This window comes from Apteryx rowi, unplaced genomic scaffold (genome assembly GCF_003343035.1).
Source record: "Apteryx rowi isolate R43461 unplaced genomic scaffold, aptRow1 scaffold_613, whole genome shotgun sequence".
Taxonomy (NCBI): Eukaryota; Metazoa; Chordata; class Aves; order Apterygiformes; family Apterygidae; genus Apteryx; species Apteryx rowi.
The window spans coordinates 331,101-357,686 of record NW_020450887.1 but is presented as its reverse complement, the minus strand read 5'-3'; the positions used below and the strand labels follow the sequence as shown (position 1 = coordinate 357,686).

Here is a 26,586-nt window from a genome sequence, read left to right as displayed (position 1 = left end):
AAACAGTGTAGAAATACATGGGCTGTACTGGGAGTGAAATTCCATAGGGATCTGTACTGGGATATATGTAGTCTGGTGTGGCCTCATCTGTAAAATCTGATTCACAGAACTTGCTCTCAGGAAGGATGAGGGCATCTAGAATGACGTAGCCACTGAACAATTTGCAACACTGTAGAAATAGTAGAGTGAGTTTAAAGGGCTTCAGTGTTTTGCAGTTCTACCTTAATACAGAGAGAAAGTTATATTTTAAAAAGGGGGAGGGAGAGAAAGAGGGAAACAGAAGAGATCAGTTAGTTACAAATGCATCTCTGCAATCTTAAACCACACTGCCATCGCATTTATTCAAAGTTCTATGGTAACAGCTGGTTTAAAGAAAATACTTGAGAAGAAACACCATAAACTAAACTGAATGCAAGAAGCAAACAAGCTTCCTTTAGTGAAGGAACTCTCCTCTCTTGCTCTGATCCCTGGGATAGACTTCCAGGATGACAGGTCCCTGGTGCAGAGTGGCTGCACGTGAAAGTCACTGAGGATAAAACTGTATTCAACATTTGTGATGACTTCTCAGAGAGAACTGACCTCTATTCACCAGTCCTAACCTCCCCCTTCTCCCACTAACTAGCTGCTGGAACTCTAGGTGAGCTGAAAGTGATGGCATAAATAAATCCTGCCACAGAGAAATGCTTTATACTTCTGCCTCTAAAACAAAGGAATTCACAGAACAGGAGATATGGCCAGAGATTGATTAAAAGCCCCCAAAGGGGATTCTAGCTTCAGCCCACAGTTATATATAGCTGAGCTGTAATTACTTTACACGCAGTAATTACATCCTGAATGGAACATTAAAAAGAGTTCATTAAATGCCTCCAAGGAAAATAAATCAATTGTAGTTTAATTTCAGCTTTATTTTCACAGGAAAATCATTTTGCTCCCAAAATAAGCACCGTAACGAAGCATTTCATGCCTTCAAAACTGTCAGTTCCATGTAAATTTGTGTTCTTCAATTCTCCTGAAGGTGGTGTTTAAACAGCAAAAAGACTGAGCTCCTGTTTGCATGAATGTATGACAAGAAATGCACTAGAAAGATAGAAGCATTAGGCTATTCTCCTCTACTAAAACATGCATACCTGATATAAGATCTGTTTTGTTTCACAGTGAGTTTGAGAATCTTCTTTCTATGTCTGGCAGAGGAATGAACTCCTCGGCCTTCCTGTTCAAATTCCACCGGATCACTGCCATCAGGTACATGACAGCCTGCCTACCTGGCTTACCTTGCTTTAGCAGGTACTGCAGTGGTGAGCAACCACAACTTCCATCGCAACGAAAATGGCATCAAACATGCAGTTGGGCTGTTCTGCAGTGGGCATTCACCTATGTGCGCGCTCATCTACAAACAGCTGCTACATGATCAATGGTGGTTTTTGGACCACAGAATAGGACAACTGCTCTCACATCTTTCTTGGCAGGTGTTTCAGACTGGTTTCAGGCCTGCACTAAATATGACAGTGCAAGTATCCTGCCCTTTAAGAAAGGTAAACAAAAAGCAGGTTTTTAGAATATCTAAACATGGGAATATACAAATTTCTGAGCGAGTGATTTGTCTTGTGCAGACAAAACTGAAGGTGTAAGTTTAGGTGCCACTTAAAATATGGAAGTTGGACAACAATCTAATTCTAATGGTGGTAACACTTCACCTTCTTTATTAACCAATTCTTAACAACCACAGAGAGCAGAAAAGTCTTAAACTGCCACTGCACAGGGACTTAAGTGAATTAATAGCACAAGTGTATTTAAGAAAGAAGAAGAAAACAGGAATAAAATTTGAAGAAAAAACTCAAAATCACCTTAACCCCTCCCAAACTCTCATGTCAATCCAATACAAAAGAATTCATGCCAATAAGCTCTCAGAGCAAAGTAGTACTGTCAGCCAATAATAATACATAATAAATACATCATCTGTTTCTGAATCTGTACCTGTTTCTGAATACCACAGGTCAGAATCCTCCTGCAAGTACCATGAACAGTTGAGTACTGCACACTCAGTGGTAGGTTTTCAGATGCATGTGGTCAATAGACAAAAAAAAAATTGTCCCCAAATCTGCAGTTACCTTTATACATGCCACCTAGTGGCAAACTATTTATCAGCTGCCAAACAAAGCATGGCTGTCTTTAGTCTTCTCTCAACTAAACATGGACACTGTTTGAAGTACATTGGTGCTGGAAGCCTAGAATCAACAGATAATCTAGCAGATTTTAAAGATTATATCAGATAATACTTCCCATAGTTTCCACAAAGATCATGTAACTGCAGTTCTAAATCCTTGATTAGCAATGTGAACTTCACTATTTTACAAAATGAACTAGAAACAAAATATCTGAGGCAATGTCAAAGCCATTTTGCAAAGCAGCACCAAACTCTTAAAGTTATTATTCTAGTATGTTTGTTGTGGTGACTAATACTGATTAAAAATAAATGATATTTTACTTATCCTGTGTTACAGACAGCTATGTATCTCACCCTTGATCTTAGTATGTACCATATCTTGAAGGATGTATCATGTCCAAYCACCTGCTGTTTCAGATATTCTTGATGTTGGAAATTGCCGCAAAAAACAATGCGTGATCTGCCTGCTGCCTCAGTGAGAGGCAGGAAAAGATCACTTGATTTCTCCTGTTTTCCCATGGAGTTCTCCATACAGATGAAAAAGAAAAAAATTCTTAGCTGTTCATTCCCAAGCCAAGTGAAGAGTTGCTTGTTGTTGAGAACTTATTCAGATGAAGGCATCTTACAGTCTGAAATTGCTGTAGGCTTGTTCAAAACATAGCTACCTTTCTCCTTCCAAAACTTAATGTGCAAGCAGGATATTTGTCTTAGGCTGTCAAACACAACTCTTGATGGCTCTAAAAGCCTCCAAGGAATTGTTCCCAAATCCATATAATGTTCTTAAGTGCTATTGTTTGCACTAGACCTTTCCTTTGACAGATGTTTGGCTGCACAAATGGCAAGTTTGAGCCTCCTCTCTTGTGCTAGTGGAAGTGCCACACTTCCCATTTCATCAGTGACTTTAGCAAGTGAGACAAAATCCAATGGACTAATCTTTTGTCTCCATGTTTGCAGAGGGTGGTACACTTCAATTGCTGCTTCTAAGTGGCACAGTATATGCCATTTGTGCCTCAAATGTGTGTCACTTCTGCAAATATTAAGATCAGCGTTATTTGTAGCTGTTAACAGGGTAAACACTGTTATAACAATATCTTCTGGGGACAAAAGACTCTACATTGCAGATCTTTTACAGATGGGTTACTGGCTCAACTTGTGTGTGATTAGAACCATTAGATGGCAAGTGCAAGATGTATAAAATATATAAACTGCCTGCACTAAATTGCCTCTAACTTAGGTACAACAGACTTGTGAGCTGCTTAAAACAGCATAAAGTGGTGCTGTTGCTGACAGGTATTCCCACACTTGTGCCATCTGACTGCTGGTTCCTCCCTGGGTTTCCTCTTGCCCCACACTTCTGTGAGGGCACCAAATATTTGTGCAGCCACGTGTTCAGCTGCGAACCAAACTGGGAAACGGATCCAACCTGAAACTAACTCAGCCAGAGGTGGCAATCAGTGGCCAAGGACAAGTGGGACCACCTCTGTTTTCAGCAGTTCCAGTTTAAACTGCTCATAGAACTGGATGTTTCTTTTTCTTTCCCTTCTGTAGTCTTAATTCCCCCACACTATTAATTTTACTGAAGTTGATGAGCTGTTATTCCCTTAGGATATTTAAAAAGTGACATGTCTCCCTCTACAGACATTCTCCTTTTTACCTCCTATCCTCTTGCTGAAGAAGGTACCTCCACCGCTCTTTCCCCTCTTTTGATGCTGTCTGCTTTAACTTTGTTCCTTAATTTTTCCACTAATACAGCCATATCACTAGCTATGGAGTCCTTCCTAACCCTACTTCACATTCACTCTTTATTTCCCTCCCTTTTGCTCACTCCAACCGTCAATGGATTAGGTGGGACTGACTTCACCCTTTCCAAAAGAAAATAGCTTTTTTAAAATAATTCCCAATGCATTTGGAATTTCAATGTACTTACTCTTCCAATTGCTAAGTCGCAAACTATGGGCCCTTTCCTGCATTCCCATGTGAATCTACCATTAAGATCAGCATCAATGTTAGTAAGGGCTTAAACTAAAAAGAGGTGCCAAGCAATCACAAAAATCTCTGTAAGCTGCAGTGCTATTTAAATACCACTTAATTATTCAAAGTTAAACTGAAGAGGACCATAAGTGGTATATAGGCCTGAAGTGCTATATGAGGATGAATCTCCTATTACATATAATGAATCTGCATGAAGCAAAGATAAACTCAAGGCACCAAGCCTGAATAAATGACAAAGCTAATCTTGATCCTCGTTTAAACATCCTTAGCTTTATCTCCTGCAGAGAGAATGCTGAAAATGCAAATCAATCAACTGCTGGCTGGGGTAAGCTGCTTTTTGAGTGTTTTCTTTTCTTTTTTTTTTTAATTTGGCATCTCCTGCACAGGGAATATTTAAGACAGAAACCCAAGCCCTCTAAGTCATAAGTTTTGCATTCATTCAGAACTTACTTTTGAATTAACAAAATTAAATCATGAGTAAGAAGTCACTCTTTTGTTTTGCATTGCTTAATTTCTAATTGCAAAAAYGTCTCTCTTTCCAAAATAAGAGCCAAGGAAGGATGTTTGCTGAGGTATGCAATATGTGGATGTATATGGCAGAAAGGTTTACCCTAAGTCACTTTAGATCCGCTCACAGACTATAGCCATAGAGCATTAACCAAACCAAAAGTATGTTGGCTTCTAGGAAACTCAGTTTACTAAACAGTATTTAAGCTTCCTGAGATTAGTAATGCTTGCTGATTGAAATGGAGTTTTAGTAGTCCTGATATAAAAAAAACCTATTCATCCAAAAGCCTATGTTTGAAAACATACACTTGTGTTCTAAAAAGTGCTGATGTATCATGTGGAAGAATGGTTAAGTGAAAAGGGGCATTATCTCTTAGAAGTGAGCAATCCTGCCTTCACGATGGAGGGAGGGCCTCATGAGTATGCGAGCTGTCCTTGAACATTCCTAGACCGTTACAGACGGGGGAAGGCAAGTAGTGGTAAACAAGTCAAGGAGGGTGCCGACAGACCCCTCCACATGAACAGCAACCTTGCACCAATCATATATCGGCTTTAGGCGCGTGAACAGAGACTATAAACCAATCATATAGCTGTTGCTAGCACATGCTCTATCGCCTGTCTATATATACTCTGTAAAAGCTTGAATAAAGGGAGAACGATCATACTCACATTGAGACTCCGTCGTTACTCCGGGTCCGTCTCCCACTCCGACAGTATCATACTGCTGTGCACTAGACAATCAGCCAACAGATTATCAGTCCACATTAATTACACAAATTGGCTGGCAGTAATTTCCAGCTTGTCAAGTATGATAATAGGAGAGATGTCAACAGAGTCTTTCTAAAAGGTCTTCAAAAGGCAAGCTGAAAATCACTGTACTAAGGCATAGGCCTATCTTGTATTATCACACTATCATGTAGGTTTTATCTTTCACATCTCATCCACACGTGGAGGGAAAGAGTACAGCTCTTCAGAGAAGTACAAGTCTAATTTTCCTGTCTTTACACATTTCAATCTTTACAGCAGAAAACAACAGTCAAAGAACATTGGCCCCAGCCTCTAGTTGCCTTTGAGAATCTCTCTAAAAATTGTAATTTACGCACAAAACCAGATTTTCTCCATTGATCTCACTTCCAAACACTCGGAAGTCACAAAGCCATAAGTCCTTCAACAACAACAAAAACTACCCTAGTCTGTCCTAGAAGACTGCCCCAGCCTGTTTGCTTCCATTTATTTACATCTTGCTCCTCTCTGCAACAGCACAACAATAAAAACATAGGTTCCAGAGACACTGATAAGTTATGACACCAAGTGATCTGCCAGATTTAGGAGGGGCAGGCAATGATGTAGAAATAATCAGGAAGAGGCAGAAGAGCTGCCTGCCCCCATTTTGACACAAATGGGTACTGAAGGAGAGAAACCCTTCTCCTCTTTTTCACCCTCCTGTTCAGTGGAAATGCGGTCTGAGTGTCTTGGGCCAATGTAGAGCTCTGCCCCTCTTTGGAGCAGCCGCGTTTGGTTTCTGCTATCCCATGAGGCAGGTTAGCAGGGCAGACAGCCAGTCAGGGGCAACTCCCCTCCYGTCTGCCTAAAGGATCTCACATCAGAGCAAGAGCAGCTCCAGCCAAAATCCCATCACTTTCAAGAAATCTGCTGGAGTTGACAATACTTGGCTTACTCCATACTGTAGATACAATTACACTGCATGTCACAAAATTATACAAAATACCACAAGCTTGATTTTGTTGTCACTACTGGGAGTTTTTACCCCTGGGCAACTTCATTCATGTACATGCAGCTATTTCTGTGTCTCTGTGGTACTGGAGAAGGAATGTACCCCAAGACTGACAGAAAGGATATGTGGGGACTGCAAATCTCATCATAATTCTCCATCAGCAAAATATTTTGCATGTCTGAGTTGCACTGTCCTTACCCAGTTGCTWGCTTTGGATTTTGTAGCACCACAGAAACTACCAAATCTTGTCAGAGGTTATCAGTTAGAAAGCATACCTGTTAAAATTTATATTAAGTTCAGGAACATACAGGTTTCTGTCTTTCAGAAACTGATGTATTTAACTAATTTTATTATGTTAGTAATATGTTTAGTAAGAGCCCAATCTTAGAATTTTCCCCAGATTTTGGTGAATGCTGTGGAAAAAATTTCTTCTTTTAGGCCACTTGTGGGTAAGTACTATCCAAGCAGCTTCTTAAATACTTGTTCCGTAGGTGGCGTAAGGTGACTAGATATTTGTGTGTGTAGGTCTCTCGCTGCCCAACTAGCCCTGCTCTAAAAATGTAGAGAGCTCTTGTGGTTTCTGACCAGCTGTCACTCAGGTGATATGACCTTTTCTGCATAGTGGACAAATCCTTTCCAAACGGCAGATATGATTCTTACAGCACTTAGCAAGGATTTCTTGGAGAATTTCCTCCTACTGTAGGAATATAATCTGAACCACTGCTTTTGTTTTTCAGTTTAGTGTTATCGTTTTAGAATACACTTGATTTTTTTTTCTATTCAAAATCAGGGGAAAAAAAAACTTCCAATACCATGATTTGGATTTTCAAATCTGCAGAAAATAATTTAATGTGATCTGTCTACAAGCAAGAAGAAAATAGTGAAGTCTGAAACTGAAAAATGAGAAGAAAATAAAGGATGTGTCAAGACTCTTCCATTTACATATTTTGCAAATGTACAGTTATGTTACAAAGAAATTTATCTTCAATATGCAGGTAATATGAATAGACTAACAATTAAATGTAGTTGTTCACTAGCTCCAGACTGTATGATTTGTGGGTGCAGAGGGCCACAGAAACAACATTTTGCAACAAACCTGGCTAGAGAGAGGGCTGTGTATGAATTGTCTCTCAAGTACTACAGGCTTATGTTTGTGGAGTAACAGAAGCTGACCAGCTGATCTCGTAGTATATTACCTTACCATTATAAATACTTTTAACATTTGCAAACACTCATGAGTTTTGAATAAAAAGTGCCAGACAACCTGAATTGGACAGCACTGGCAGCTCTGTCTATAATGACTGAAAATGGTTTAGTTGTAGAATTACCCTGTGAGCTCCTGTAAAAACACTAGCACTGAGCTATTTCCTGGTTTTCACAGTAAGAATATTTATTGAGACCTATCACACTGGAAACTTTGAAATGTAACTTTTTTTTTTTCTTTTCCAAAAGGTCTACCTGTTTTCTTCCTGTAATAAAACACCTGTCATTCAACTTTAATTTTGTGCTCCAAAACCAAGGGCAAGTTTCAACTATGAAAAAACTTGTCTGATTCATAAGGTGCCAGTGTTTGTATACAACTCTCTGATAAACCCAGCATTTACAAGACTGATTGTTTAAAATGCTGGTATATTATAATTATATCAATCAGCATGATTTTTGGACTGTGCAGTTTGTTTTTTCTTTGAAATCCAAATGATACTCAAGACATATGCTTCCTACCGTAAAAAAATATAAGCTGGGTTGCAAGCAGTTTCTTCCATGCATCTTTCTGAAATATGACATAATTAGCTCCAAATTCAGGATGTCCAAATTAAATGATATATGAGCATAGTAATAATTAGTAAAAGTGAAGTCTTGGCCCTAATGAAATCAAGTAACAAACTCCCATTGACTTCGTAGACTCAGGATATAACCACAAAACAGCAGTCTTACAGACCGCACAGGCTGAAACTTCCACCCAAGCAGAACTCCAGCTTGCTCTACTGCAGCGCAGGTTTTTGTCCAGGAATATCTGACCGCACAGCCTGGACCCAAAACAAATATCCTTCCTTTTAATAAATCTGAATCCTTTAAGATTACAGTTCCTGCTGTACATCCCTAGGGAAGGCTTCACCTAGTTCTGTGAACTTTATTTCTACTGCCCTTAGCATATACCAGAACTAACACCTAATAACATCCACACACACATGGAATCGCATATAAATTACCCAGGAAGAGAGTATCTACATGTATAAGAAATCTTAATAAGGACTGTGAGAGTAGACTAAGTCATCTCCATCAGATCTCTTCTAGACAGATGTCACCATGACAAAACAACATTGGCTTGGAGCTGTCGAAGGCATAATATATCAAATGACTATTTTAAACAAGCAAAACAACTGAGGGGAAAAATAGTTTCGCAGCAGCAATTTTATATGCCACATGCACGTATTCCCACGTACAGCATATATACAGGACATACAAAAGTTTCTGATAACATACAAAATTATTATGCATTATAGTCCTACAGTTATATGTAATATATGAAACAAACAGTTATATATAATACAAGAAGATTTGTACAGTTCTCTCAAAATATGGCAAAGAGGTGGGGAAAACACTAGCTATTATTAGTCATATTTTTATGAGCATTCCCGTTTGCATCTTGTATCAGTCCCCTCTCAGCTCTTCCATCAAAACGCTGCGAGCCGTTATACTCGCACTCCGCAATTTCACGGGAAGGGGAGGCGACCCCGGGGCAAAAATGCCAGCGTACAGGTAAAACCCGTTTGGAGGGGGAAGCGCAGGGAGGGGGTGAATGCTGTCTCACTCCCTTTTAATCGCTTCTTCAGCAGCGGGTACAGTCCCGGCGGCTCCGGGGCGGGGGATCGCGCCTAGCCCCACGGCCGGTGCGGGGCTGGGCGAGCCGGGCGGCCCTGCCTCAGGCCGCGGCCGTTGGCAACGGGCGGTACTCACCGGTGACACGGATGGACTCGAGCATCACGACGGCGGCGCGGAAGGAGCGAGCAGCGCCGGGCACAGAGGCAGGGTGTAGCCTCGTCGCCGTCTCACCGGGAGCCCGGCCGGCCCCGCCGCCGCGGAGAGAAACGGCGGGGGAGGCGTGCGCGCAGCGCCCGCCCTGCCCTGTGGACTACACGTCCCAGCGTGCCGCGCGCTGCCGGAGCCCACGCGCGGCTGGGGCGGGCGGGGCGAGGTGCATGCTGGGAGTTGTAGTGTAGGGGAAAGGGCGGGAGCGGCGTGGCCACCACCGCCGAGCTTCACCCACCCACGCCGAGCTTCACCCACCCACGCCGTCGAAGTAGCCTGTTTTGGTCAAACCGGCACGGCCTGGCAGGAGGTGCAGAAATCACCGCCGAGTTGTCAGTCTCGGCCTTCGCACGAGTCCGACAGGGATAGCTTACGCCGAGTTCAGCAGTCGTGTTGCGTTACATTGATAATTATCAATTACCATAACGGGAATAATTGATAATAATGGATATAAATGCTCTGCGGGGCCTACGGTGGTAGGAGGAAGGGGTGCGTGGGAGGCGTGTGCAGCGCCTGTACGCACAGGGTATGTGCAGTCCTGGGAGGCCAAGCCCAGGAGCAGAGCTGCTGCTTGCTAAAAACAATGGGAGAATGGCATCAGAGCAACAATTTGGGGCAATAACTGAGAAATCAGGAAGGTTATCAGAAATTGGGAAGTAGCACATAGAATTTAAAGCAGAAGATAGACTTTACGTTGCATCCTTCAGTTGCTTTTCTTACTGTGACCAAACTTTCACTCCCCAAAACGTAATCTGCACACAAATACCTATTAAACATCAAACAGCAGTAAGTTATTCTACTTCAGTACTTACAATTGTGTAACCAAATAAGGTAGATATAGTCTAGGAAGGTTTTGTTACTTTCATGTAAACTTAAGGGCATTACTGAAGTCAGACTGTACTGGAAAACATTTTAGTGGGTTAATGCATTTTACTTTTCTAAGTGGTCAACACTTAATTGAAAAAGCAACTTAACTGCACGCAACTTAACAGCATAGCAATACTGAACATGCATTAATTGAATGAACTGATCTGCCAGGGAGAGGAAAGCTGGGAAGTTGTGCTCTGCTTTGGCTGAACAGCTTAAACGCCTGCAATTTCCCCCTCCCATCAATAAATTCATACCAGCGACACACTGCACGCACAGATTCCCTTCAAAACATCATCCTACAAGGTCATATCATCCTAAAAGGTCATGAGATCTGACTGTATCATCATGTCTCAGAGACTGAAAGTCCATAGATGATACTTCTTTGGTGGTTCAGAGAACCCCTGAGGAGTAGTTCCTATGTCCTACCTAAAAAAGTTTTATTGAACTTCATGAATCCTTTCTGTGCAATCATACCAATGAGTGGCTGGCTTGCCCTACAGAATGCTGATCACATACTTCTGTATTCTTTCATATCACTCTTCATAGGCCATAGCTAAAACCCCCCCCCCAAACTTTAAAGCACATATTTCAATTGTACTTACTACTGCCTCACACACAGTCAAAGACAGAGACTCTTAAGACCAGCTGAGAAGACTGAGGTGCTGTTTTTCTCAGAGTCTTAATGCAAGAGCTAATACTGAAACATGGTTATACCTAGCTGACAAACGGGATGTCCTTTATAAGTTGAATTCTTTGAGGAGCAGAAAAGATATATGCTCTGTCAACATATCTAAGTTTAACCTAAAAAACCCTCTAAAGTACTTTGCTAACACTGTAGTATCTGGAACCCGCAGGCTTGTCTCCAAAACTCAAATTGCAGGAACTGAATAAATGGTTCTTAAATAGAGACAGACAAAGCTATCACTGATAGGTTTGTGTTTGCTTCATGTTGGATGGCAGTTACAGAAAAAACAGTGAATCAGTTCAAGCAGTGTAAATAATCAGCATAGCAGATGAAGAAATGATAGGTGGTTGCTACAAAGTGAAGTCAATATGCCATTTTAGCATAACTCCCCAGTAGTTTTTGCTGTGTAGATCCTAAATTCTCATCTGAGAGATGAGATTTTATTCATGCTTGGAAACCATAGCAATGAAGTTGATAGCTCCAGCTTTTGAAAAACACACACAGTTGAATTTCATCTATACACTTCTATCTCCTCCCCTCACTCCCTCCAGAGGATGCCATCTCCATGTTTTCTGTCTCTTATCCACTTCTCCCTGGTGCCTGTGAGTCCTCTTCCACCGCATTCAATCAATCACCCTTGACTCTGCTGTTTTTTTCTCCCCATTGTTTCCTTCCCTGCTAGCCCTCTTCTTCCCAGCATGGCTTGAAGGTTTTGCGAGGGCCATGCTAGCACCTGGCCCTAGCAGGAGGATGATAAAAGCAGTAGCAGAAGGCACAAAGGAGGAACTCTAAAAGGCCAGCTGCCCCCGTTTTCTGCGTTGGCTCAGAGCGAGCTTTGTCATGTTTGCTGATTAAAAGTATAGTGTAGATAAGCTCAATAAAAAAAAAAGTTCTATTGATTATGAAAAGAAAGCTATATAGATATTTAATATCCTTCTAACAGTTCTGACCTCAAAAGTACTTTAGTTTGAAAGACTGTCCAACTGGGCAGCGGGAAAGACATTAGCCACCCTGTCATTAAAAAATTCCTGGAAGCTGGCAGTGCAGCTGGCATGGATGGTATCCTAACAAGGTGAGGGGACAAGGAGACTAACAGCAAGATTTAGCCAATAGCCACAGTCTGAAGTACATCTTAAATAATATAATTCCACAGTGCAAATAAAATTGTATCTTGATATCACTTATTCATTGTTAGGAGACAGAATTAAAGCTGATAGGTGCATCTGGCATTTTAAAGCTCAACTTTAAGATAGTATTGCTTCCAGAGATAATTTTGCATTTACTTGGTCAAAAATACTGTAATTATTTGCATGTTGAAAAATATATGTGTATAAGCATCAATAAGCTCTGCAGCATGCAGAGTCCAGAAGACCAGTGATACATTTTATTGATCTCTTGATCTGTCTCAAGCTAATTAACACTGCAAAATTCAAACACACACACACACACATATATATATATACACACACATTTGGATTTTATATATGTGTGCATGTGCGTGTGCGTGTGTGTGTGTGTGTGCATGTGCTTGGTTTAATGTCTGTTTTATTTTTTTCCTCTCTCATATTCACACTGATGTTTTGTCTTTCTTCCACCTCTTGTGCTGAGAAACAAGAATCACCAAGGAACTAGGAAAGCTGAGAACAAGAGAATCTAAAATAAACACTTCACATAACTTGGCATAACTTCAGAGCCAACAGGGTGGCAAGGTTATCCTCCCCTCTCTGATTTGATAACTATTAGCTGGCTGAATACTTTCTGACCAAACAATTTCATTGACAAAGTGACTCCAATTAACTTTCCTTCCAGCCGTATTTTTTTCTAGAAATGTCTCCTGAAGTGCCTGTGCCATTGCCATCTGGTTCCAGCTCAATACTCATCTTCTAGTACACAGCAAAGGMAGCACATGTTTGCAGGGGGCTGCTTACTCATATAAACAGCCTTATTCAATGGGATTACTATTTTAAGATGCCTTGAAAGTGTACAACTTGATGTAGCTCCAGTATTCAGATTGATTTACATACTGAATTTGCTCCTGCTTGATGTCAGGGAGGCTGAATACCATAAGCCCAGCCTGACAGTGGGTAACGAAATGCAGGCAAACCTCACGGTAAAGTTTGCAGAAGTGAAGGCAAAGTAAAATCCTCATGATGTGGCCCTACAAATGTAGCTCACTGTTGTCCTTCATCATGGAAGAAAAACCAGAAATGTGTATGGCRTACAGCCCTTTTAAAGGAAGTTAGCTCAATCTATGGAGAATGTGGATTTCTAAAAGTCTGAAGTTTTCTGAAAAAATGTGTGACTGTTTTTCCAATCACAAAKGTACATATGCCTACTAAGAAGAAAACAGCTACTTTTTTTCCTATGACAGAGAACTGGGTGGAAGTTGTATAAACATATATTAGTCACAGTCAAGCTGGCAGCTGCTTACAGTACGGACTGGTGGACCGATACACCATTCTTGACCATTCCCTCTCTAACTGTTTATCTGCATTTGCAGCAATGCCTTGTCGCTATAGGGGTCCCTCTTAGAAAGGCAGGATGTTGCCTCAGGCAGGGCAGGCAGGTCTGGCAGGCAGCTTGAGTGCCGGCTGCCCATGGGTCTGCCAGCACCTGCAGGGGAGTCACGCGGACCTTGCTCTGGCAACACCAGTAGCAGGTCGGGCAGCCCGGGGGCTTGAGCCCACCCCTCCCCACAAGATTGTACCGTTGGCGTAGATGTGGACCCTGTACTGGCCTCAGCAATTTGCCCCCAAACTGTGAGAATTCTTAAAATCATGTTTATACTTTGAATGTTGGCCTTTTTAATGCTTTTTCAAGTAAAAGCAGACTAAAATATCTGGGATATTTACCCATTTCTAACACTGCCTCGTTGTAATTATATGTGTAGTTCCTACTGATGCTGAGATGGCTGTATTACCGGTGTTCGTCACAGCTGAGTCTGTGGAAAATATTCTCACCATTATATTTAAATTGTGTTTGTTCAAATGACAGTAGAATTTCTCCCTCCAGCAACAGCTTTTTCTTAATTCAGATGTGCTTGTATTTCCTTTCCAAACAGAAAAAACAGTTTTCCAAAGCAAAATAGTACACATCCTAAAATCTTGTCTTAGTAACACCCTCTAGTGTAGAGATGCTATTATTGCATGGACGATTCAGTATGTCACTGTATGTATTTTTTTCAGAGGAAGGAAGTGGAAACAGAAAAAAGTCATGAGCTTATGTAAGACCCAGTATATATCCATAGGTCTTTCCCTGTTTAGCAAAGCATATAGGCTGTATTTAACTGGGAGTACTTACTTCAGTTTTAACAGCTTTAAGGTAATTTCGTGCTTACTGTTCTTGGGCTTACTTACACATTATTTATGATATATTTTATTTGTGTAGGATAGTTTCATATATTTATTTAAAATATGAGAATAAGATGTTGGCAAGAATAGAGAGGTCAGAAAATTACCCCTTGTTGGACTTACAGCATACTGAGCCTTCAAACAAGCCAAGGGACTAGAGCTGATAGAACACTACGTGAAAAACGGCGTTTCAACAGGAATCTCCTAATTTTTCCATCTTTCTGAAAATTCTTTCAAGAATATAAAATGGGATACTATTTTGGTCGGTGAGATTGTTGATGTGATTATGTGATTATTGCATTTGCATTTTGCTACAGAGTTGCAAGTGAGTCCTCGGGTGCTGTAAATTAACATAATGGTCTAAATTAACATAATAGCACTCAAGTATGCTCATGCCCCTTGGTCCACTTCAGAATTTTTATGTCAGCAAATGATACAGCTGTGCAGTATGGATAAAGAAAGAAAAGAGGCTATTTTATAACTGAGACACAAAAGAAGGAAATCTTTGTAATTCTTCCTCTCCTGTGTAAATCATGACCTAAATGAAAGGTCCTGAGAAACTTTCAGTGATGTAGTGATACAAATACAATATTATACTAAGGAAATTGTGAACAGAGTAAATCTTTTTCAGAGTGGAAGACAGGCAAAGGTTTCTTAAGTCCCACAGCCTTGTAAAAATGCAGAGTTCAACTGCCCAGAGCTTTTTTTCTGAAACTGAGTCCACTTGACAACTGTCTGTTGCTAATGAAATATGAGTTTTGTCTCATTCCTTGTTTCACTAATTTCTCCATTTTAATGTTTTCTCTTCTGTCTTTTCCTTTCTTGCTGTTCTCTTTCTTATCTTTCCTTGTTATTTGCCATTCTGCACTCTATCTTCTCCTTTTGTTTCATTCTTCCCACAATCTTTTGCTTTTCCCTCCACCTTCAGTTTCTGTGTGACTTTTTCTCAGTCACTCTTAGTATGCGATGGTGCATTTCATCTCTAACAAACAGTAACATTAATCCGTCAGTTCCCTCATATGGCAATATAGTGAAGAATATAAATGACTACATACTTTTCCAGTCTTTAATATGAATGATGTCTTCAGTGAGCCAGTGTCTTCTTGAGAATCTTCCATGTTTTGCGAAATGAGGGTATAAATAAAATTCACATTGTATGAAAACCATTCTGTGTGTTTTGAAAATATAGCATATTTTCCCCCAGCAAATGTCCAGTTTAAGGGATTCTTCCCTCAACTATGCCTACCAGGCCAGATTAATAAATGAAGCCTTCTGATGTTATAAACCACAGTCCCAGCTGAAAGTTACGCTGTAATGGTTATGGGGCCTCACATTCTTTTAGTCTGGTTGATTATGAATTTCCTACTGTCAGAAGACAGACACATGCTCTGAGCATTGCTAGTTTAAATCCATGTCAGACATGCAGCTGCACTCAGCTGCTTACTCACCAGACCTGTCTCACTGCTGACATAAATTCCTTTACTGGATAATAAGTCAGCCTAAGTTGCCTCTGTGATTATCATAGGAGCTGACAAAAACTGTATAATCACCTTTGCGTTGTCAGAGAGAACAGATCCTACATGCTGGCCATCAAAATTTTCTGATTAAGTATTTTTCCAATAGAAAATACAGATTAATGCAAACCGATGTGTTCTGCCATACTGTGGACCTACCCTTCTATTTGTTGTTTGATGAAATCACCCTCTCCCTTTCCCTGGCCAAGTCCCTGGCATATTCATGGGGAGATCAGAGGGCAAAATTTGGTCTTCCTTTCAGAATTACTGAGGAGATGAAAACTATTACATACTTACTGCTCTTCCGTATTGCAGGATTCCCTTGTATGGCGATCCTGGTGTGGTGGCTGTGTAAAGGGGACTCTCTTACAGCTTGGCTCCCACTTGGTTTTGTTCAGAGAACTGAGGTGCAGAGACACCAGGAGATAGGCCTGCTCACATATGTCCTACAGGCTGCATCGAGGGGGAGAAGATGGGAGGCTGGGGGAGAGGGATAGCCACGCTGGTGGACTCCTCCTGAATAAATTCCGCAAGAGCTTTCTTCTTGTCTCCTTCCCAAGGTTAAACAGCCTGTCTGAAGTCACTGTGAAGAATTATTGCTAAGGAAACTATAATCCAGAAATAATGATACCCTGTACTGTCTATTATTTGATTCTCCTCTGTCTGGCACCTTATGCAATCATATGTACCAGTGTACAATGAGTATCGGAATCATGAGAACTTTTCAACTAATTGGCACATGAGCAGAGCACAAGGTGCAGAACAGAAATACTTCACCAGCTCTTGGCAGGTTTAACTGACAGGAGTTTTATTTGATAGTGCTGCCAGAGTCTGAGTAACTCCCAGTAATGTGACTACACTACTGTTAGCCAAAGAGTGAATTTTCTGTAAAAAATGCCTTTTCTAGGCAAATCTAAATTCCAAGGAATAGTACAATGTACTGTATTATAATGCACTGTATTATAATGCAATAGATTGAAATCTGCTTGCAAGGGCAAGGAAGGTGAGCATCAGCTTTCACTTTAAATTATTAGCTGTGAATAAAAGGAAATGACTTTTACAACTTGGAAGCTAGTATTTTTCTCTAGATGATATGATTACTCGGATTTTTCTATGAAGCAAAGGAGGCATCTTGCTCATCTTTCCCATGGAATCAGAATCGTGAACTCCATTTTTTAGCAGAAAGTAAGCTTTAAAAAATATCCTCTGAGGATTACAGAGTGCTATGCAATGCACCACACTAGGATCAGCATTTTTGTCTTCAATATTTTACATCTATGATTGTATTGATATTGTAAACAAGCCAGAGCTACAAAACCTTTGCCCAGTGCTCTCCTTGCTGTTTAAAAAACTGTTCCATTTGTGTTAGTCTTCTAATACAAACTTCTGTAAACCTCTGAAAATGAAAGAACATCCCTGAAAACAGTCAGTATGCTTAAAATTTTTTTGAAGGAGAAACTGGGAAAGTAAAATGTTTTTATTGCCATGTTAAAAGACAAATGACTGGCTTCTGTACCCATGCTCTCAATTCCCATGAAAACTGCAAGTCTCCAGGTGCTTTACATTGTGTTATTTACTGCTACAGAAGAAATTATTTTGCATTAGCTTCCCCCTGGCAGGGAGAAATCTTAAACCATGTCATGTGGGGGAAGGAGTGAATGAAGGCACTGATTCATAATTTCTGAACACAAAGCTGGCATAAAATATAAAGCTGTTTAGCAGGCAGAGCTGGCCCATTATTCTGCTGGTTTCAGCATGGCATTCCTTTCTTTCTCTATCTCTTTCTTTATGTTTTCAGATTGTGAAACATTAGTTGTTTTTTTCCATAATCTGTGAAGTTTTATACGAATTTAAGAAAAAAATTAACCTTGCCTGGAAATGTCATTGCTATCGGCCTTACACCCCACCATTATGCAGGGAGTGGATCTTGTAGCATTCTGGAAGATGACAGCCCTTTTTTGGCTCTTTGGAGTGATATAAAAATTTTATATTTACTGTTTATTGCTCTTCTGGAAGACAGATATTAATCCCTTGAGAAACTGAGAAAATAAGTATTCCTGTTTATTCCAAGCAGAGATCCACTGAGTGTAGATCAAAATGATCAAGTAATTATTGGCTCTGTAGAGAGAAAAAGGAAAGGAAATTTGTCACATACATGTTGCATTGACCTTCTAAGCAGTTTTACACTTCCAGGAATGTTAATTTCTTTTTCAGAATAAACTTTACATAAATAAATTTTACAGGAAATTTGTATTACAGAATAAAGCGTGATTATTTCCTTCTGTTTTATATTATATAGCAGATTAGATTATGCATGCTAACAGTGCAGCTAGGACTATTTTTGGTGGGCGAATAGGGCCCCTAGGCAGAGCATCAAGCACTATAACATATCTATTTGAAAGATGACAGCACTGGATGGCGCCGTGTTTGGAATTGCAGCAATAATGTCTGGAACTGCACTGTATAAATCTTATAGATCTGCACATGAAGCAGAAAGCATGTTTAAATTGAAGCAAGTCTGTTATGTTGAAAGGGCTCCAAGTGTGCACAACTTTTCTTCCTTTGGGGTGACAGGAGAGAGGAAAGACTTAATAGTAGTTCTCTCTCTTCATTTTTCATAAGTGACTTTGAAGTCTATACTGGTTATTTTGTCTGCTGGTGTTTGCCTGCACTGATTCTCTACTGCTCCATTAAAGGAACGTTTCTATTATTTCCCAATGACAGCTTTACCTAGTCTCTCAGGGAAGGAGATAAAGCCTGTCCTTTCTTGTAACTGTGAAGGTTTGTTCACAGAGTAGGAGTGAYGAGTCTCATCTGGGAAGTCCCAATATGCAGCCTGTCTCGTGAGCAAGTTCAGACCCTGAATCTTTGATGGCTCCAACTCATGTTTATCTGAGAACAGCACGAGGACTGGCCAATCTTGAGGATTTGTTCAGAAAAGGATTGTTTGAAAATGTATTTTTAGATTCTGCTGCATGTTTATGTCACACTTGGCAAATAAGGCCTTGGAGAGATTTTCTAATGAGAGATGATTAGAAGAGTGTGGTTTGTTTAGCCAGGCAAAACCAAAGTTGGAAGAAGAAATGATTGCTACCTATAAATAGTGCAGGAGACAAGAAGCGCAATGCTGAGGAAAAAGGGCGTGCACGCACGGTAATGAACAATATTTGCATATCAGCAAAAAGGTATAAAATATGCAAATATGTATGAATAGGCTGGAAATTTGAAGGTTTTTAGCCACTAGAGCAGTCAAGTCTACAGCAGCTTTCTGGTGGGAACAGTGGAAACAAAAACTGAGCTGTATGTGAGGTGGCATTCAACAGATTTATGGACAGGAGTGTGTGATATTGTGCCCAGGATGGCGCGGGCTGGGTCTGTGCACCGAACGAGTCTCTGTCTGTTCAGGGTCCCCAACGCTTGTGTATTGAAGGTTTTACAAAATGGGGAAGAGGGATGGTGGGAGGGTAGGCAGAGGGAGAGGAAATGGTGGATTTGGTTTAGTAAGACCAAGTAGGAAGAAGGACATGAGAAGGAGGAGCTGTGACTGACAAGGGGAAGAAACGGTCGAATTCCAGAAAAACAAAGCTTCTGTAATTCCCTTTTAGTACTTTCTGGCTGGCGGGATTGTCTGAGGGCTCTGAAAGCCAAGCAGGGTCTCAACAAATAAACCATGAACGGCCCTAACAGCTGGTGGAGGAATGTGTGAGAAACAGCTTGTGGCAAGGGAGGAGGGAGTACTTTGTCAGCTACACAGGAATAAAAAAAATTCTCCATTCATAGAGTAACATTAAAATCTTGCTTTCTTGCCTACACCAGCTGAAAAATTAAAACTTCAGGAAAAAAAAATCATTCATGATGGCACACTCCTACAGAGCAACAGCCACAAGATGTTCAAGTCCCTCACTCAGCATCATCCCAGTTACCTACGCAGCAGGTAAAAGCCTCCATTTCATTTTAATACATTTTTGCTCGTGCCTGGGGGGGGCGGGGGAGAAGACGGGACTGACGCGGTGGGAGATGCACCCCTTGCATGTGATAGCGGGGGCAGCAGTGGGTGACAGGACCAAAGGCAGGCCCGAGGCCGAGGCGCTGCCGCAGGACCCGCCCTGAGCGGCGCGCGGGGGCGCGCACAGCGCCGCGGACACCCGCGCGGGACACGCTTGGGCACGTCCCGCCCGCTCCCCTCCCTCAGCCGCTCACCACGCCCGCCAAGGGGGCGGGGGAGCCGGGCCATCTGCTGTATGATTGGCTAGCGCGCCTGTCAGTCGCCGCCCTCTGCTCCGCCCCGCCGCGGAGCGCGCGGCCCGCCCCGCGCCGCCTTGCGCACGCGCAGCAGAGGCGGGCGCTGAAATTCAAATCTGAAGAGCGGTTGGGTTGGTGGTTTCGTCACTCTCGGGGCTGCGTGAGGGAGCGGGCGGAGCGCGGCAGCAGCGGCAGCAGCGGCAGCAGCGGCAGCAGCGGCAGCAGCGGCAGCAGCGATGGACCCCTTCACTGAGGTGGGGGCATGGCGTGGGCCGGCCCCCCCCCCCTCAGTCGTGGGCTGTGGAGGGGTCGCAGCTGGGCTTGGGCTGGGGGCCTGTTGCCGTGGAGGGGGCGGGAGGGAGGTGGTTGCGGCCGTCTGGGGTCTGCACGGGAGCTACGCTCTCTGTGGACCCGCTCTGGGAGCGGATTAGTTTTTCCCAGGTCTGATTCCTGGCTAAGGCCTATGAGGTGCTCCCGGCCCTCCCTTCCCTTCACCTTATGCCGGGGGGAGTGTGCTTGTAGAGAGGCTGAGCAATGGGGGKACAGGTCTCCCCCCCMCMCACACACCTTTCTCTTCCCCCTCGTCTTGCTCTTACTTGCTTGTACCTTCAATATTGCAGCTGCTCAGGTGTTTGTTGGGCGTGTGATTTTTGTCCATGAGAGGACGGAGGGATTGTTCAAGGAAGGTTTGAGAAAGTGAAGTCCTTTTTAAAYGGGACTGAGGCCTAGTTGGGTTTACTAGTGCTTTAGTGTCTGCCTTTCATATCTGTGTCCGACAGATAAGTTGTTCTGCTGTAGCGGGAGGGAGACAGTAAGTTAATGGGAGTGGCATTGTACACATTGTGTCTGACATATCTGAAGGCTGAGCGTGAGGTTTGCCCACCGCAGTGAGCATCTCATTAAAAATGCCTCTTATTTGACATGACTGCCTCCTGTGATCAGTCACTTTCATTTGCAGGCTCAGTTCCTCTTTTTAAAAAACAAAAGGTCAGTTGTTAAGGGTAGATTTGTGTTTGTGTGCTTGAGGTTTATAGAAGCAAAATTGGAATGAAATGAATGGAATTGACCAGCTTGAATTTGTATGAGTGTTGTAGCTTTCTTAAAGAGGCTCTTCTTTGGTTTTATGTGATATATGTAAAGCCATGGAGCTGTCTTGTGACTGCTTTAAGAAATACCTTACTATAAATATATAAATGAACAAACTCAAGTCCACAGCCTGTCTGAACAAAAAGCTAATTTAAAAAACTTCAAATCAAGTACACCGAAGGAACACTTGCTCCTTCCCTTGTGTGTCTGAGATGCAGACTGTTTTCCTTAAACTGAGTGCCTGTAAGAGAAGCTTGCATAGATCTGATTTAAAAAGAATGCACAAGGTATTGGTCTAAACGTATGTGCTAAATGTGTTATGCCAAGACAGACTTCCCCTACTCCCATGTAAAGCTTGCTAAGTATAAACAACTAAAACCACCTTCCTTACTTGGTAGTGAGTGACATGATGAGACTAGTCTTAAATAAATTTCAAGTCCAGACTACTAAATCAAGTTTAAAATTGTTTTGCATGCTGGGAAGTATTCCAACCTGAACACGCCCTTCTTCCAGATAACTGATTTTGAAAAACTGTGACCAACTCTGAGGGTGTTCCTTGAGTAAACTTTATTCAAATGTTTGCTAGTACTGTAGGGTGCCTAAAATGTTGCCTTATCAAGAATGTTTTATGCTGTGGAGGACTTCATTCCACTATTGTGCAAAAAATCTGACCGTATTAGCATATCTGAATTTAAGTCTAGTAACTTTCCTCAAAAAAAATTTCTGAAAAGAAATTCTATTATCACCTATTATAAAATATATATTTCTGAATTTTTTTTTTTTGTATAGCCTTTTTCTGACTTAACTATTTTCAGATAATCAATGTATACAAATGAAAGTGCTCCATTACTTGCTGGGAACTGATGAGGTGTTGGAAGTATTGATCTTATAAACCAGTATAATTCAAGACTTAATTGGCCAATGCATGCTGATAGTTCAGTGGTTCCTGACTTTACTTTACAATAGTAAATTTTGTCCTAGTCTTACTAGGACACTAGCTTACTTCAAGCTCAAATAAATTTTGCTGTGTGGTTCAGTAGAATGCTTTCAGATCATGTAGCTCTCAGATGATGTTTCTTTTGATTAAACTTAAAAGCAAAAACTAATAACCTGCTGAATGTCAGCCAAAATATTAATACAGAACACACTGAGGAGATCATGCAGTGGATACTTTATTTTTTTTATCACAATGACTGAACATGCTGCTTGTGACCTTCATCTTATAGTTGGCTGTATAATTGCCCTTTCTTCTTTAATACTTCTAAATATGGTCTATGTGCGTACCTTAACAGATGCTTTCAAAAAGTCAGATTGTTTGTCAAGATTAAAAGTGGGAAGACTTTCTCTAATTTAAAAAAGGGCTCTTGACACACAAAGCATGATCATCTAACTGTGACTTAATAGATTTCAAATTCCTATATGTAATGAAATGCTTAAGTCCTGCTTTGAAACTTTGGCTATCATTAGAACACTTAACATACTGGTAGTAAATGCCTTGTTAATGATCTTGAAAAGTAAGTTTTGAGTTCGGCTAAGTGTGGCTTACTCATGTGTAATAGCAGAGTTTGAATTATGGCAGTTGCATGGAAAATTTGAGATTCCACAAGCCAATAGCAGTTGGACCTCAACAACAGAGGCATGCATTCCTGTGAAATGACATCCTATTTGTAACAACTGAAACTTGATTTTATTGAATGTGCCTGTGCATTTGAATAGAACTATAAGAATAGTGTTTTGGAAAATATACTTAACTTCTATTTATATAGTCTTTGCTGTTTTATTTATGTGTATAGTACCTGCACATCTTGCAGCTCTATGTTTTGGGTGGATGGAATCAAGGAAACAGACTTGGGAACAAAACTGGCATGTAACTCACAGTGAAGGCACTCTCAGTATTGCATATGTCTTCCCTGCTGCTCCTCTCCCCCCCCTTGCTCTAGAAATTAGAGAAGTGGCATTTGTTCTGTGTTGCCCTACAATGAAACATTGTTTAAGACTTCAGCCTCAGACAGTTAAAAATGCGAAATGTGTATTTAATTGCTACGCAACAGGACAGATAATGGCTTGCATAGTTCTCACACTAATTTATGTACCACCAAATGAGTGCAGTTTATGTGCTTTCCTTTAAAGCCCATTAGTTCAATCACAATTTGTCTCAAACTGCCTTACAACCTAGATCAAAGGTGTAATTTAGTATTCTTTAGATGTGATCAAATTGAGTGATATTGCTTTATGAATACAGTTTTAAAAACAAATTATTTCATACTTGAATGCTATAAAGACTTACTTGCTACGAGTGTAGAGTATTCATTCAAACAGCTAGTTCATATGGAATATGTTTGTGTTATGCAACTTTCTAATGGTTAGGGAATAAAGAACATGTTTTTAAGATAGCTTAACTGAGCACTCTCTATATGTTTCTCTGTATACAGATATCATGATAAATAGCCTGTATATAAAGATGAATGCTTATGACATCAGATTTTTCCTTCTTAAAATTTAAACTTGAGGAATGGAAGTTCACTCTGATTTAGAAGATGTAAAAGCCTCAAAATTCTTTTATTTTAATAGCCATACATTTTGTTGTTTTGTTTGGTTTTTTTATGACTGTTTGGGAACCACTTTAACATTATTTCTTTTCTTAAAAGGTTAGTGTTAAATCAGATGGCCTGAGCATGTGTGTCAGCAACATGTTAAAAGCCTACTAGCCAGACTTGACAGTTCTTTAGGACTGTCATGTGGTGACTCAGTAAGAATTCATAATTACTTCAAAAAATATTTCTGATTATTTGAGGCTCTATAGAAGCCTCTAATCTTTTTTCCATTTTGTCATTGGTTGTGTCTCTTTAGTCTGATTTACTTTGAAAGCCAAGCCAATGGGAGACACAAGTTGATTTAATGACTGGAGCTTTGGAACCTGATGTCCAGCTTCATCTGTTTTTAATAAAGGAGTAGATGTATCACATCTATGTTTCTACAGTTTTTATGAATGTTTGTGGCTAGGTGAGAAAAGACCCAAATCAAAGCCTCTGTGAAGGAAATGCTGCAGCCTGTTGTCTGTACAGCAGGACAAAAAACTTCAGGTAACCTGCAGGCGTGTACTGACTGGCCAGCTAGGAAGAGGGGAGCTATTTGACATAGTGTAAACTGTCTTTTAGGTCAATGGTACTTCCTGAAAATGAGAGAAGCAGCATACATTGGAGTGGTGAAGTTGAAGTATCATAGGGATCAGGGTTATTGCAGTGAGAAAAAGGAAGTAGACAGAAGAATACATGTATGTAGAAACATGTTTTGTTTCTTCTGCTTTCAGGAGGAGTAGGGCGTAACTAGTCAAAAAACCAAACTTTGAATGTTTCTATAGCATAGCATGCACTACAGTAGATCAGTTAGCAACATCTAGTAGGCTATTTATTTTGAAAAGTAGTCTCAATATATTTCTGGTATAATAGACCTTACTATATGCTTATTGACTAAAAACTCAGACTGTTAGTTTGAACTGTATTAGTTAACATGTTATTTGTTGACTGTTCAGAAACTACTTGAACGAACCCGTGCCAGGCGAGAAAACCTGCAGAAGAAAATGGCTGAGCGACCTACGGCAGGAGTGAGACCCACAATGCAGACCAAGAGGGTCAGGGAGCCTTTGTTAGAAACTAGTAACCAGACACCTCTGCCTGGTGAAGAAGGTATCTTGCAACAAGTATAATAAAAATTATCTTTTGATATGAGCTTTTTTTTTTTTTTTGGAGGCAAGTAGGTAACTTGTAGTGCTTATCCTAAACTAGACATTGATGGATGCAGTTACCTGCCCACTAGGTTTGAATATGTCTAGTGTTTAGCTTAACCAGAGAGCAGGTGCTCTAAATAATTAGTAAACTATTTAAAAAYAGTGATATGATGTCAAAGATAGTGTCTCATGCTTAGTAAAACTTGGTAAGGGTAGTTTTTGAAAGGCATATCAGGGTATACCTACATCATAACTTCATCTGTGTTATACTTTTGTACTGTTTCTCTGAAAATGTTTCTAGATAACGCTAACTGACTTGAATACTTTGACTTCTACAGTGAAACCTAGTACAAAGCCATCACCATCAAAGAGGCTCTGCTCTAGCAGTATGGAGGCTCAAGTTTCCAGTTTAGAGAATAGACAGCCAGTTTCTTCAAGTTCCACAAACAATCATTCTCCTGAGATGACTTCAAAGTTGTGTGTAACTGCTTCTAACAGGACTCCATCGGTTCAGTCCCCTGAGAAAGGAAAAACAAATGTTAAGTCAGAAACTCCTGCAGCCCTTTCAGTCAAAACACGTATGCAGAAATTGGCAGAACAGCGACGTTGTTGGGATAGTGAGGGTATGTTTTGCTTGCTAAATGGTATTAATGTTTTTTCATTGTTTGTATTGATGATAATGTGTGCTAGCAGAACACAACTTTACGTATGTGAATACTAATGTCTTCATAAAGAATTCTTATAGCCAGCCCTGGGGAAGAAGGAGAAAGGGGTGCCTAAAATAATAAAACTATTGACTACAGCTTTGTTTTGTATACCTTTTTCCTACTACATGTATGAGGTCTTGCTCATCAGAACAGTGATGTCAAACTAGTAAACTGCCTGATCAAAAATGTGTTGGCTTTGTAATGACCTTTAATTCAACCTGAATAGTCCCAGTGCCTTCAAAGTTAATATCCTGATTGTTTTGATAGGAACAATGTTTAATAGTTGATAAACCTAACATATATCAAAATGCAAATATATGTAGTATATTTTATTAGCAAAACAAATGTTTTTCTTTTTTCCCAGATCCTTCTGAATGTGCTCATCTGTCTCCCCTTCAGTCAAAAGACTTGTCTGTTTCTCCACCTAAGCAGCCATCTGTTGCCCTGGCAAGTGATACCCCTATTGGGAGAAGAGGCCGGTTAGCTAACCTTGCTGCTACGATTGGTTCCTGGGAAGATGACCTAAGTCATCCATCTGCAAAGCAAAACAATGCACAAGAACAGCCTGGCACTACTTGTTTATCCAAATTGTCCACTACAAGTGGAGCATCTGCTAGAATCAATAGCAGCAGTGTAAAGCAGGAAGCTGCATCCTGTTCTCAAAGGCTTGTTGAGGCTTCTATTAATAAACCAGCGACCTCAAAGATATCGGTGAGTGTCTGATTAGCTGCTGATTAAGAACTGATTGGGGTATTTGAGGAGAGAAATGTTAATGCATACCTGTTTGATTTGAATGCTGATACCAATTTTAAAGGCTTGGTGTGAGCAATCTCCAATTGGTTTACAACTTTTGCCTTATTGAAATCCCATGTGCCCTTTTTTAATAGACCTGAAACAGCTTAAAATTCCCCTTTTGAGATTTAAAGGTCTGTGTGTCTGTGTGTCTGTGTGTCTGTGTGTCTGTGTGTCTGTGTGTC

At 40.8% G+C, this 26,586-nt stretch overlaps 2 protein-coding genes across 6 annotated transcripts in view; one reads left to right on the top strand and one right to left on the bottom strand.

Annotated features, from left to right (window-relative positions):
* KIAA0895 (KIAA0895 ortholog) overlaps positions 1-9,512 on the bottom strand; it is a 38,437-nt gene extending 28,925 nt beyond the window's left edge. For all 4 annotated transcript variants that reach the window (XM_026083743.1, XM_026083744.1, XM_026083745.1 and 1 more), the window contains exon 1: positions 9,357-9,512. In XM_026083743.1, the coding sequence (XP_025939528.1) occupies positions 9,357-9,381 (25 nt within the window). In that variant the 5' untranslated portion in view covers positions 9,382-9,512. The remainder of the gene's footprint in view (positions 1-9,356) is intronic.
* Positions 9,513-20,287: 10,775 nt separating this feature from the next.
* Positions 20,288-26,586, top strand: part of ANLN (anillin actin binding protein) — a 28,843-nt gene continuing 22,544 nt past the window's right edge. For both annotated transcript variants that reach the window (XM_026083748.1, XM_026083747.1), the window contains exons 1-4: positions 20,288-20,343; positions 24,708-24,861; positions 25,241-25,525; positions 25,974-26,320. In XM_026083748.1, the coding sequence (XP_025939533.1) occupies positions 20,326-20,343; positions 24,708-24,861; positions 25,241-25,525; positions 25,974-26,320 (804 nt within the window). In that variant the 5' untranslated portion in view covers positions 20,288-20,325. The remainder of the gene's footprint in view (positions 20,344-24,707; positions 24,862-25,240; positions 25,526-25,973; positions 26,321-26,586) is intronic.